This window comes from Silene latifolia, chromosome 7, assembly GCF_048544455.1.
Source record: "Silene latifolia isolate original U9 population chromosome 7, ASM4854445v1, whole genome shotgun sequence".
Lineage (NCBI taxonomy): Eukaryota > Viridiplantae > Streptophyta > Magnoliopsida > Caryophyllales > Caryophyllaceae > Silene > Silene latifolia.
Genome location: NC_133532.1, coordinates 113,097,994 through 113,113,065, shown reverse-complemented (window position 1 = coordinate 113,113,065; position 15,072 = coordinate 113,097,994). Strand labels below are relative to the sequence as shown.

The 15,072-nt window shown below is 35.3% G+C and overlaps 1 protein-coding gene across 1 annotated transcript; it reads right to left on the bottom strand.

Annotated features, from left to right (window-relative positions):
* Window positions 1-2,565: 2,565 nt before the first annotated feature.
* On the bottom strand, window positions 2,566-11,111 carry LOC141592568 (WD-40 repeat-containing protein MSI4). Its single transcript, XM_074413300.1, has 15 exons — window positions 10,791-11,111; window positions 9,397-9,460; window positions 8,418-8,504; window positions 8,172-8,234; window positions 7,215-7,280; window positions 6,997-7,071; window positions 6,820-6,895; window positions 6,310-6,505; window positions 6,109-6,190; window positions 4,533-4,606; window positions 4,280-4,391; window positions 4,128-4,202; window positions 3,861-3,937; window positions 3,295-3,394; window positions 2,566-3,016 (listed from the first exon to the last, which is right to left on the bottom strand). The coding sequence occupies exons 1-15, from the start codon at window positions 10,910-10,912 to the stop codon at window positions 2,915-2,917; spliced, it is 1,371 nt and encodes a 456-aa protein (XP_074269401.1). The 5' UTR covers window positions 10,913-11,111; the 3' UTR covers window positions 2,566-2,914.
* Between the last annotated feature and the right edge of the window lie 3,961 nt (window positions 11,112-15,072).

Sequence of the window (15,072 nt, the reverse complement as noted above, 5' to 3'; positions counted from 1 at the left end):
CTTAATATGAGCTAAAGAATGCGCCACACAATTATTAAGCCGATAGTATGAGACCAAATGACCGACTGAAAGTCATTACAAATAACAAGAATATCATCTATAACATGCGAGAACATGCTTAATTTTAAAAAGAGATATTTATGATTAATTTTAAAAAAATCTATTTTTTTTTTGTCGGACTTTATGCCATTGATAACTTCGAGCACTTTCGCAAGATCTCATTTAAAGCAAGAGATCTTAAACTTGTCCAAATAAGCTAACATTTTAATGCCATACTCAACGTTAGCCATAAAGGTGGTTGCACCAGACGATCGCATTAGGATTTAGGAAGTATGACACAAAAGTTGCAACGATTGTATATTTGCAGGACATCGTTTAGTGTTAGCAACTGTGTCTATAAATCTATCAAGGATCGTCAATTGAACATAAAGCCTATAACCATTGTTATGTTGACAATTGACAAGCACCATAGTCAATTTATAGCCGTACAGACCTCTTTTTAGCCCGTCTAAAAACGATTGAAACAATCACAATCATACGAACAGTAACACAAGGAAGGATGATGAAATGAAAGATGAACATAACATGAAAAAGTCTAGACGAAGTAACCAATGGATAAAACACAACCATAAAGAGCAGATAATTAGAAATGGCAAGATTCCAAGGAATAAAATACTCCTCACAAATGGTATGATTTCAGTAAATGGTATGATTTCCGTGAATGAGGAGAAGAATAGAAAGGATAGTGTCATCGACATCATTTCATCATAATTTGATTTAACACAAATTCTAGAGTACATACCAAAAAAAGGGAACAAGAATTACGTTGTAATTTAAGACCTTGCTAATATGGCCAACATTTCTTGAATTATTGAATTTTCTCACAGAAGTTAAACTCTTAACAGGCTTACGACGTTGTTTGGTAAACGACATATTGGTCAATTTTTAGCATATTCAAGGGTTATAGCACCCCCCTAAAACTAAAAGAATAAGAAAACACCAACTTTTTCCTGCTCAAATGCTCATACCTATAAGTGAGCCTTTTTTTACATATTACTATGCTGGGCTTAGTATACGCTGTCAAATAATCTATAACATATACAAGTCCACTAAAATCTATAACATTAGTACGCTGTCAAATAATCCTAAATTGAGTAATATATCATAGAGGAATGTATATGCAGCAAATAAGTATAACAATATCAATTAAAATATGCACTAAAAATATCAAAATTTTACATATCTTTGTAATAAAAATATACAACAAAACTATTCCTAATTATACAGCAAAATGATTCCTAATTATACTACTCAATAAAATTTTACATATCTTTGTCAAAATACATTCCTAATTATACTACTTAATAAAATCTTTCAATATACCCCTAACAACCTCTCCATAGTTAAGATCTTTTGATGAATCAGAGATGGTAGCATAAACATGTCGTACAAAATATATTGAGATGGTAGCTTATACTTATTTATGAATATGGAGAAAATAGTAGTTTTAATTGTTTATGAATCGTTCGTTTAGATGTGTCGTATTATTTATAATTTGTTTCCGTTTATAAAGTTAATATGCGATTTACTTACATTTTGTTTTTAACTCAATGATCATATCCCCCTATTAGTAGTGACCCTATATTAGAGTATGTTTTTGAATAATAATCGATTTTCATTATATGTAATAATAAAAAAAAGCTTGCACAAAAATAATTTAATCTAAAAGTTTTAAATATTACACTTTTTTTTAAATATATCTCTAACATTATAACGTACATTAGAACTTATAATAAGTACAGCTCATTTATACAAATATCTTAAATGACCACTATATAAGCAAAACTCACAAATATCGTTCTTTAGCTCTCAAATACCGTGCTTTAGCACGGGATCTCAACTAGTGTTTGATCAATCAATATGCTAACTTTAGTATTTGGTAAACAGCATATTAAAACAACATATTTTGGGTCAATATGTTGTTTTACAATATGCTGCTGCTTACCAAGCATATTGGTTAGCATATTGTAAAATAGGATAATTTTCACCATTTTACAAAGAAAACTAATAATCTACTAATCATAATCTGCCAATTACCAAACACTCAAATTAATTCTGCTAATTATAATATGCTAGTCAAACCTTCTGATAAAATCTGTCATTTATAATCTACTTTTGCAACCTGCTTATGCTGAAATTAATCCGCGGTTTACCAAATAGGACCGACTCAGAAAACGACTTGCAAAGTGAAGATATCCACACACATCGTTATCGTTTTAAACAATTTATTCTACTAGTCTTAAACTCTTCATTATACATCAAGGCAGCCATTTATGATTTACCCCACATTTTTTTTCCTCATTTTCTTTCATTCAAGAATCAAGATTACCGCAATACAGCCATTTATGATTTACCCCACATTTTTTTCCCTCATTTTCCTTCATTCAAGAATCAAGATTACCGCAATACCTTAACGACGACTACTCTTTGGGTTCTGACCCATCTTGGTGAAAGATAAGTATGCTGAAACTGAACTTAGAATGCAAAAAGCAAAAGGCGTGGATAGAATATTGTCAAGACACAACCCATTACTCCCTAAAATGTCGATTTGAGCATACCAGTGCTAAAAGATACAGTTCCGGCCTATTCTACAATATTACAATCTTGGTAACATATTCATTCCGTTTCACGACTTTTGTCATAATACACATTCCACGGAACGCTCTTCCCACCCCCTAAAAACAAGGAAATCGGGGGTAAGGAAGGACTGTAAGGGATCTAAATGACCCCCAAATACATTAAACGCTAGATAGCTACCATCAACAAACTCTTACTCTACTATCTTATTTATGTTATTCTGCTCACAGACATAGCAATTCTATTTTTTAGGGAACCCTTTGCAAGAAAAAGCAGCTCATGATTTGGAGGCACATGCCGCCACATGGGACTTGAATTGTTCAAGCTCTGCCAAAACCTCGTCTTCCGGGCGGTATATCAGATCACTCATCCGCCAGATCTGTGAGCAGACAAGAGAAGGGGAAGTTACCGTACAGATAAGGGCGGATTTAGGGTTGCTGAATTCTTCATGTAAACTTGGTACGATAGTGGTAAATTCACAACGGTCATGTGTTTCAATACTTTCTACTCCGTATTAGACAGATTGTTTCCATCCGTTTTACCTCCACTAAACTGATAGACTTTCAAATAAAGTAACATTTCAGAATCCACTTCTGCCCATTTCAGTGAAAACTCTGTGCAAAGTGCAAAATATTAACCAGGAAAAATATTAAATACCTGTAATGTTCCACCACCGCCACTTGAATCACAATCATCCGAAACACTAACAATTGTCCATGGATCATATGTGTTCCAATGAAAATCAACAACTTTATCCCTGTACGTTGACAGATCATTCAGGACACCAATATATAGCGTAAGCTTTATCAAATAAATACGAAACCAAACGAAATTTACCGCTTATCATTAAATGACAGGCAGACTCAAGATTAACGGTGTCAACTATTACTAGGGTCATAGAGTTCAGAATAAAAGAAAAAAAAGATAGTAGAGGGAAGGAGGGGAAGAAACGGTGATAGTTACCCTATTATAGGGAAAAAGTCCCCACTACCCTCTTTTTCTCCCACCACAACCGTCTTTACCCAACTACTTTCCTTTTCGTCGACCTCTATTTCTTTGGTAATATTACCCCCACTCCAAGCGAGCAATAAGTGTAAAAAATTTCAGTCACAGTGGCCAAACAAAAGCCTGCTCAATGTAGTTTTGCTATTATGCTTCTATGAAAAAGAGATCCACAATTGTAAACCGTCAGTGAATAGCAATGCACAACGACAATATCTGACCTGTGTCCAGCATGCTGAAAAAAGAGGCCTGGAGGAGCATTAGGTGTTCTTGCCGCACGCTCTTTCTTTTTGCCAACCTTCAACACAATGAAACAGAAAATCTTAATACTACCACAAACAAATGCTGAAGCACCAAAAGAAAAGACTATGAGTGTTCCATCACGTTTCCAGCCCAAAAAGGATGCTATAATGAAAGGACCCGAAACATAAAAACTACTTCAAAAAACACGGGCTCTACAGAAATGGTTGATTGAAATTCTTCCCTACCTTTTCATAGTCCCAAATATTCAAAACACCATCCTCTGCAGCACTTCCAAAAACACTTGGATTGTCAGGAGACCACTGGAATAAAAGATGTTAGAGGCGTTAACAGTCAACTTAAGAATCTGGCTGATTGAAATTTCTAAGACTTTCAGAACCTGAACACAAAGAACAGCTGCTTTATGCCCCTCAAATTTGTGAACAGGGGACCCAACTCCATCAGAAGAAAGACTCCTTCGGTCAAACATACGAATAGAGCTATCAGCAGATCTAAAATCAAAACAAACAAAGAAGCACATAAACAACTCCCACAAATGAGTGAGGCAGATTTAAAGTAATACACAAATCTCATGAGCAGAATGAAGCAAACGGCTCATTCTTCAAAAAATCCAGTACAAAAACAGAACATACCCTGTGAGGATATAATTTTCATCAAAGGGATTCCAGTCGACACAGTGAAGATCAGCATCATGAGCTTTCTCTACCTGTACATATATAAAAGTTTAGCAACTAGTCATTCAGGGCATGTTCCATAAGTTTGTGCAGAATGGTAACACACGATGATGATTACTAACATACTAATTGTGCACTGTTTAAATAAAGTTTTTTTTTTGTAGATGCATGTCACATACTAACTAGTCTCCATGTCTCAAAAATTTGTGTCTAGCATGTTTAAGACTTGGATATGTTCTCCTATCCTATGGACTCTCTGTACGAAGTACCACACCTACCTTAAAATACCAGGAAGTGATTCATCGAAGGAGAGAGTGACCGAAAGAGAAAATATTGTTCTTTCCAAGATGTTTTCAGCTTTTGTGAATACTACCCTTCTGTTAGCAAATGAATGTAAATCTCAATTCCCAGGTACACGCTATGACTACAATGTTAATCCACTTCATCTCATAGTATTCACAATTGAAGTTGGTATTAGTTACAGCAAATTCATGATCAAGTGTTCCTTAATCTATTTCACGAAAATAACAGAATTTCCAGATCTTCTATTCAACCATCAAACTAATGCTTTCTTTATCTGGCTAACAGTAACACTAAATAAAGATAAATCTGCCAAGGTTTGATGTTCAGAGCAGGTTATTAAAATTGCTGTATACACTATACAGTAACACTAAATTTTCATACTTATGGTCAGAATTCATTGATAATAAAGACTCACCTGCTCACCATCTCCATCATATACTGAAATTGTAATTTCAAGGAGCATGGGTTTCAAAAGAATAAAGAAGAGAATTTGCAAGTTGGTGGCGATTGGTCTAAAGCAAAAAAGCATTTGAAAGAAAACACTGAGCAAATCAATATACCTAAATCATGTGTGAAGCAACGAGTTAGTGACCAACACAACCCACCAAGAATAGTTTCTTAGACATGTTCCTAAGCATTAAACTCAAAACCTTGGTCTCCCTCATTTTGGGGACACAAACCTATTCAACAAATCCAGAGGTCTCTCACAGACTCGCACCTATCCTCCCATACACCTCTGATATTATAATATAACCTTCCTCGATCAATCACTACAATGAGAATTCTACAAAGTGGTTAGTAATAAAATGAGATTATACAAAGTGATTCCCTTTGATTAATTATGACTTTAACACTTTGTTTGGATGGAGGAAGGGAAGAGAACAATTTCCCTTGCTGAGATAACATTGAGTTGGAGGGAAATAAAGGAGAGACAAATGGAGGGATTTATTTTCTGTCATATATACCAAAGTGTAATCCTTCCAACATAGGAGAAGATATGGAGAGAAAACAACAATCCTCAATTCCCCCTCCCTCCCTCCCTCCCTCCCTCCCTCCCTCCCTCATCCTCCCCTCCATCCTCTCTTCCCCTAGACCCCTACGTAGGTATTCAAAGCTCCAAACAATGCATAAGTGCCACATAAACCAGTAATAACACCTATAAATAATTCAATAATAAAATTAAAATTGTCTTGGGAGGACCTGTCCTGTGTCACAAGTAGCAAACATGTACCTTAATGACAGGCTTAGAACCACTTCGAGCGTCCCACAATATGAGGCAAGAATCATCTCCAACACTGCAGAACTCCTGTGAACTTCAAAATCATTGTACCACAGTCAAAATCTAATGGCCACATTATATGGAATATTTTTTGGCGACTACATTATAATTTATATGGAATATCCATGAGCAGAAACACAAATAATTTACTACCTTTTTGGACAAAATTGCACATCTTCCACAGTATCATCATGACCCTCAAAGATACCTCGAGGTGCCACAGAAGGGCTCTCTCCATTTTGTTTGACTATAGTGGTTCCTGGTCCTGCAGGCTTGTTGGCAGATGGGTCTGAGGCTGTTGTTGTTATGTGATCCTGAATACTCCACAATACAACAGACCTGTCCTTTCCTGAAGAAAAACTAGAAAACATTAAAGCAATGCCCTGAAAGAGGACACCAAGGTAAAAAAAAAAAGATTGAAAAGATGCTTGGTTAAATTAACAAATTGCTCAGAAAGTGGCCAGCGAGAGCCAGAAGAGGCCAGATTCCTGACCAACACTATTCAATTGAAGCAGCCAAACAAGGGTACATGACAAATACTCAATAGGCAGCAAGCTGCTACCAGAGCCAACAATATCACTATGACGCTAGTATAGCAAACAGATACTTGACACAAAACGAAGCTTCTCACAACTAAATCTACTAAGAATACTAATTTCAAACCTCCAGAAAGGACATAAGGTTCCTTAGGACACATTGCAAGAGCAAACTCGGCATTTTCTTTATGTCCAGTCAACACCTGCAGGATACCAGTCTCTTATAACTTGCTAAAAAGCATAAGAATAAGTAAAACAATACTCGAATCAATAGAAAAAGGAAAAATAACAGAGCGACACATACCAAATCTGGACGAGAGAGTGTAGCACCTAACACGGCATGACGGTTTGGTTGAGCTTCGACGTCCCAAATCAAAACCTTAAAACAAAAGAAAATTTACAGTTTGTAGTAATTCACAGAACAAAGGACCAATAAGAGCTGCAGAGCCACAAAAAAGAGAGAGATGAAAAAATCCAACAATGAAGTAAAGTAGTTTATTAATGAAAGTAGTGTGTGCTTACATCAGGACTATCAGTATGAGTAGCAACTATATGGTTATGCTGAGGCATTTCTCTGATTCGGTTTACCTGCAAACATAAAGCAGTAATGCTGAATAATATAATCAAATGCCATGCAGACTCCTAGAAAGTTCAATATGCCAGAATCATGAGATTGGTTACAACTCATAACGATGAGATAACCTTTTTGTCTACTATACTCTAAATCCCCTTGTTTCCCGACTTTCCCCACCTTATCAGAGGGAACGAGTTCATCGCTGAAAACAGCAGTACCATTCTGGCACTTTCAAATTTCATCTCTTTCAATGAGGTCAGAATTTGGCGGATCCTATGATATGCATTATTAACTTGTGGATCAATAAATCTAAAGGAAGCTCTTTTTATCTCTCAACCATGGATGACTTGTGATCATGGTAGTAAATCTGGTGTTGACCCTTCAATTTGTGTTTTAAATTCTACAAACAGCATTATGGCATTATCTCACTGCATCAAAGGCGGTCACATTACATATGCTATGGTAGGAGATCAATTACTTTATGTTAACATACATTGACACACTATTTCTGGCTATGTTACTCAGACTCGTCTACTCGTATCTGACAAAATACGCATTGAACTATCTGATACGGCTATTTTGTGCGAAATTTTCAATATTGTCTAAAATGAAGTATCAGAGTGTCATATCATATCCGGCGAAATACGTATCGGATACGGAATACGGCAACTAAATGAAGTATCAGAGTAACATACATTTCTGGATAACTCACTGGTGTTTGAGAACTCTCCAGTCCACCAGTAAATCAGAAGCAAAACAATAAACACAACAAAAGGTAAACAGAATAGGGTTTAGAATACGCAACCTACACTGAGAGCATCTTATGGAAGGAATAGAGTACTACGAAGTAATAAATTTGTATGACTTATAGTGCTCTATATTTCGTAACGGTTTCTCTTTCATACCTCTCCAGGATGTATGATGGTCTTGTACTTCTTCACAAACGGTGAACGTGCTTCTTCATTGAACTATAGGAAAATAAATAAAAATTTATGATGAATAAAGGACATTTTGTCTAACACAAATTTAAAATTAGAAAAAAAAGTAAATCAATGCCAGAGGGTGTCATCGCAAAATATCAAAGTGCACTTGATTACACAATTACTAATTTTGTATGTTCGAAGTAACAACAAATGAAGTGATGCTATCACCTGCGAGATATGTTCTGCAGCAGCAACTCTTGGCTTGACAATTTCACAGTTCGCTATCACCAGTGTATTTGGCACACTGCCATCAGTCTGCATAGAGAATGTATATGTGAATTATTTTATCACATCTACAACATGCACCTACATGAACACTTGGGTTGGGGCTTAGATCAGTATGAAAAAAAAATTAAATTGCAGAAGGCGTTGTCAACATGAGTGAGAAAATTGCATAAAATTAGAACATACGCCAGCCAAAATTGCCGATTATAAAACAGATGAGTGGAATCAAAGTGGGTAAAGATTATGTGAAAACCACAAGGATCACACATGATGGATTGTGGTAGACAGAAACATCATCAAATAAGTGACGCAAAGTCTACCATCATTACAAGGTACACATTCAAGATTTCAATGTGAAACGTAAGCAGTTTTTCCTCGTGTTGAAAATACAGGAGGTTATCTGAATGATCATCTATCATGAAAATTGTGCGTTGTGTTGACCACTACTTTACATTATAAGAAGTGCATAGAATTTACTGAGACATTTTATTTCATGTCAGCGAACACCAAATAATTAATGACCACCTTTACAATCACCACTTCACCGAATGCACGTGAAGTTAAATTTAACAAATATAATGCAGACATAAAAAATCAAGGAGAACACGTAACAAATGCAAACATAGCATACGGTTTTTTATAGAAGACTAAGTCCGTTAAAATGAAGCATGGAGCTTGATAGGACAAGTAACTCTCTCAGCTAACAAATCAAAAACATTTCCAAGTTATTTGGACGAAAGTAATCGATATCTCCTTTAAACAATCTTGTACTTGAGCACAAAGTGTGGCACCAAAAATACCTCCTCAACATAATCCTGCCAAATGACTATACTCATTATCATGATACAAATTCATAGTATCATAAGATTCATAACATCTAGGGACATCAGAAATAAGAACTGTAACAGAGAACGAAGAATGCCTGCTCAGAGAGGTAAAGACGCTGCCGACTCTTGTATGTTGCCTGCTCAATCTGTGGGCCCCACCTACAATACACAATCAACAAACAACAGTCAAAAATCTAACATGAAACTTCTTCAAAATATTTCTATCCCAGGTATATTACACACAACAAAGATATATAATCCGTGTTACTTTTACAGTAGTTTAGCAATATAGTCCCTCAGCAAACATGTTCTTCCTATATGTTGACGACTTCACGCACTATCCTAATTCCTAAGTGCCAAATTATTATTGTCACAGACACATGTACCATGGGATCTCCTAACTACTATCCAACCACTGAATCTCGACTAATTTTTTCGAAGCCCGTCATTATTAATTCAGCAGAGACTAACTACATAGACAGTAATCAAATTTTGGACAAATAACTAACTGAACTTCCAAAAAGAGTACCAAAAGAAAGGAGACAAGCATTCAAGCTAACAAATACATCCTCAAACGAATCAATTACATCCATCAACAAAAAATGAACCACGTTATCAAACTTCAAACTAAAAGAACTCACAAACATATAATTAACTGAATCAGTTCAACCAACGTATACAACTCCATCAAAAGAGCTAAAATTACAGAAGTCCAAACAATTAACATTTCAGCAAAGACTAGCTGCACAATTGAAATTAGGACAAACACAGAGCCAAATGAACATTAAAAGGAGTACCAAACAAACAAACAAACAAACAAACAAAAAAAACCTAGGATTTTAAGCTGACAAATACATCGCCACCTCACCCTAAAAAGAATCAAACTACATCCATCAACAAGAACCTAATCACATTATAAGAATTCAAGCTAAAACAACTCACAACCTCAATCAATTAACTACACATCTCCATGACCCATCAAATCACTAAATTCCCATAAATTCCGAAACCTGTATCAAACTCCGTAATCAAAATTCCAAAAAATGCTCAACAACAAGCAGTCAATTCCTCAAAATCATCAAAATAACCGAATCATTTCCATCACCAAAAATTAAACCACATGAGCAAAACTCGAACCAAAACAGTTCATAAACATAGTCAATTAACCACACATCTCCATCAAAAAGCACTACATTCACACAAAATCTGAAACCTGTATCAAACTCCACGATCAAAACTCCGAAAAATGCTCAACAGCAAGCAGTAATTCCTCAAAATAACCATATACTACATCCATCAACAAAAATCAAACCGCATTAGCGAAATTCGAACCAAAAAAACTCAAAAACATAATCAATTAACTACACATTTCCATAAAAATCACTACAATCACAAATTCTCAAGCTCCGCAACCAAAATCCCCAAAATGCACAGCAACAAAGAGTAAAAAGCGTAAACCCTAGGAGAGAGAAAGAGGTAAGACAAATACCGGCAAGAGAGAGAAGGCCAAACAAGGTTATGATTAGCCAACCAATCATAAAGAACAGGAACAAGTGATTTCCACTGCGCGTACTTCTCGTCTACAACTGATTTCTGCTGTTTTCCTCTCATCTTCTTCTTATATTATACTTCGTCGAAACGCTGTCGTTGTGGTTGTCGTTGGTTTTTGTCTGCTGATGTTTCTTTCTCTTGTGTTGTTTCTTCTGAGTTGTCGTCGATGAGAGTGACTAGTTGTGAGGGCGACGATTGTGGCTGCATTTTTGGGTTGGAGGGATTATATAAATAAGTGGAGTGATTGTAAGGAACTGACAACACAATTGATAAGTGGGTCCTCCCTTTGACAAGGTCCGATGAGTAGAGCTGACAAGTGTGAGTGTGTGACTCGATCCAAACCCGATCCGACAAAATCCGAGAATATTGCAACTCGAAATCGACTTGCAACCCGAAATGACCCAATGGTTAGTGATCCGAATCAGACCCGGCCCGATATTGACCCAAATCAATACTAACCCGATTAAATTGATGACCCGATAATTATTAAGCTTAATATTGATCAAAATAAAAGTGATATTGTGTTTAGATTTATACATTTGACTTAATAATGAAGTAATCAAACCAAATAATGGTTAAAAACTAAGTTTAATGGTTAAAAATTGAATTAATGTGATAAATTAACTGAATCCGATAATAACCCGCCCAATAGATCATTTGACCCGAAACAAACCGTCCCGATAACGGACAATGACCCGAACCCGACCCGACCCGACATGACCCGACCCTACTTGACCCGACCCGACTAACCCGATTGTCACCTCTACCGATGAGGGTCATTATTAGCGGAATAAGATGGTGTTAAATAGAGCTAAAGTGAGTTGAAATGAACCAGATAAAAAAACAAAGTAAATTGAAATGGTTGAACTTGACTAAGGCCCTATTTTTTTGGACTTAAAGTTGCTGAACTTAACTTAATTTTTCTGAACTTAACTTAATTTTGTTGAACTTAACTTATTTTTGCTGAACTTTTCTGAACTTAATTTTTCTGAACTTAAATTTGCTGAACTTTTCTGAACTTAATTTTGCTGAATTTTGCTGAACTTTGCTGAACTTAACTTATAATAGCTTAACTTTTCTAAATTAAAATAAGAGTAAATTATCAATTACACCCACGTCAAATACACATTTTTATATTTACTCCCACGTCAAATTTTTTTATTAAATTACACCCAAGTTAATAGCTCAGTTTACAAATTGCACCCAATATCGGAATCCGGCCAAATTTCCGTCAATATTCAAATTTTCTGGGTAAAATATTAAAATTTGGACGACTTTGCTCTCCTTCATTCCTTTATTAAGTTGATAGTGTTTCCTCCTCCTTCATTGTCTCTTCATCCTTCTCTTCTCTCACGCAGGAATTGTGACTCCCACTCACTCACTCACATGATCCTGAGTTCTTTGAAGGAAGCATAATTAAAAAGAAAAGAAGCAAAGCAGGAAGGATGAGTGTTGGTTGAATGCTTTAATGAATGACATTGTTAACCAAGGTAGGTTGCTTAAACCTTAAAATTACTAACTTGATTGCTTATTGTTATCATTTATTGTTTCTTAAGGCGCTCCGGACAACTCCTTCTCTCGAACCAAAGGCGAATGACCCATACATTAGCACAAATCAACACCATTAGTCAGCAACATAGTGCCACATGGGACATTGAACCCGCCTATCGTACATTCATGGGATGACATGTGAGGTAACAGAAGTGGTACAGCAGGGAACTCTAGTGAATTGTTCAATTAGGTTTTCAATTGGTTCTTCATCTTCTTCAATTGCTTGATTATGGCGGATATTTGAGGCAAATATTTGAGGAAAATTGAGGGAAAATTAGGTTGAGAAGATGAAATAAGGGAAGTACCTCAAAAGTCACAAAAATCAGACTAATAGACTCGGGGGCAAAATTGTCATTTCATAATTTTTTTCGCCGGAAAATGGGGTTGGGTGCAATTTATAACCTGAGTTATTAATTTGGGTGTAATTTAAAAAAAAAAATTGACGTGGGAGTTAATGTAAAAATGTGCATTTGACGTGGGTGTAATTGATAATTTACTCTTAAAATAATCTTACTTAAATTAACTTAATTTAATTTCACTACTACTACTACTACTACTACTACTACTACTACTACTACTACTAATAATAATAATAATAATAATAATAATAATAATAATAATAATAATAATAATAATAATAATAATAATAATAATAATAATAATAATAATAATAATAATAATTCCCTTCAAAAATAATAATAATAATAATAATATTTAATAATAATAATAATAATAAAGAAATATAACTAAAAACACAAATAAAGATTATAAAATACTTTATTTATATAAGTTAATATTTTCGTACACATTACCTAATACATAAAAATAAAAAGTAAATCACATTACTTTTTTTTTTCTTTCTAATCATCTAGTTCCATATTATCATCTTCCTCGTCACTTTCTTCATCTTCATTTGAGCTCACCCCGTCAAATCCATTGCCTCGCCAAATGTTCTTGACTATGTTATTTCGCACCTTGTACATAGCTTTTTTCCGCTTCTTATCAAACATGCCTAAATCTTTTGTCCCTAGAACGTTCTCATGTTGTATAACAGGTATCCCATGAGTGTGCATCCGTATAAAATTATGAAGTGTGAAATTAGAAACAATAATGGACATTTGATACTTAGGTGACATTTGAGGCATAACTTTTAACACCTTCCCCCTTTTTTTTAATTGACCAAATGCCATTTCAACTTTCATTCTCAATGACGAATGTCGGTAATTAAAATGCTCTAACATACCTTCGGGGGATAGGTAAGAATTCGACTTTAAATAAATGTTTTTTTTTTGAAAAAATTATATAGAATAATAATTAATCTCGGATTGTTTATACAACCGATTTGAACGAAAATTGTATCTATTTTTTAAAACTCGTCAATATTATGAAACTTATTATTCTCGCTTAACTTTTCGAACTTAATTTTCTTTGAACTTTTACGAACTTAATTTTTCCGAACTTAATTTTTTGAACTTTTCGAACTTAATTTTTTGAACTTAACTTAACTTAATTTCTTTGAACTTTTCGAACTTAACTTAATTTTCTTTGAACTTAACTTATAGAGAGTGACTTTAAGTCCAAAAGAACAGGGCCTAAATTAACTAAGAAAACTTAATAATAATAATAATAATAATAATAATAATAATAATAATAATAATAATAATAATAATAATAATAATAATAATAGTAATAATAATAATAATAATAATAATAATAATAATAATAATAATAATAATAATAATAATAATAATAATAATAATAATAATAATAATAATTGATGGGGCATATTCACGCACCATTGACCGAGTCAACATATTGAGCAAGGTCAAAGATATCCTGACAAGTCAACGTATTAGATGACCCTAAGCAACCGACACACGCGACTGTCGGCTTGTCACTGGGTCTCGGTGGGCAACTAGCCGTAGGGAGGCATATCAGCGTACTCACATCCGGTCCCCTCGGCATGGAGTCAACCAGGCCACCGGCTGCCATGGGTCCCTCGGCCGAGGGTAGAACAGTCTTTCCACCTGCTAGCCACTTGGCCACTACGTGACAAAAGGTGAAAGTCTATAAATACTCCTCAATCCTCATTGAGAAAACGATCCACAATTCATCCTAAAACTCATTATTAATCTGGTATAAACTCCCTTATCTCTCTACAATATATTTTGCCAAGTAACACACAACTTAATCTCTTTAAGTTTACTGACTTGAGCGTCGGAGTGAGTACGCTCGGTACCAAGCCGAGTCCTCAGTTTGTTCATCTTAAACAGGAAAGAGCGAAAGGAAGAGTCAAGCAAAGACATCGTTCAACAAGCTTACGTGGTCATAATCCTGCACCGGAATCACACCCGGAACAATTGGCGCCGTCTGTGGGAAACCATACTAAAAGCTGGTCACCTACCTTAAAAAAAAAAAAAAACAACCAAAAACCATTCAAAGAGCTAAGAGAATGTCAAAACAACAAGAAATAATTGTGAGTGACGAAACCGCATTCTACCAGGATGACGCGTTCCCTAATTCTGAGATCGGGCAGTCCCCCACCGGCCGAGTCATCGAGCCGGTGAAGTACGGGATGCCAAGAGAGCCAGAAACACCGATGCCGACCGGCCAAGTCACTGTCATGGGACATGTGGTCGATGCGGCCAAATTGAAGCTATTCCTGGACC

Coding starts and splice junctions, on each gene's coding strand:
- LOC141592568 (XM_074413300.1), bottom strand. CDS start 10,912: ATGAGAGGAAAACAGCAGAAATCAGTTGTAGACGAGAAGTACGCGCAG. Junction 8,505..9,396: donor GTCTTTACCTCTCTGAGCAG/GCATTCTTCGTT, acceptor TTCTCTATGCAG/ACTGATGGCAGTGTGCCAAA. Junction 4,203..4,279: donor CAGCTGTTCTTTGTGTTCAG/GTTCTGAAAGTC, acceptor CTTTTATTCCAG/TGGTCTCCTGACAATCCAAG.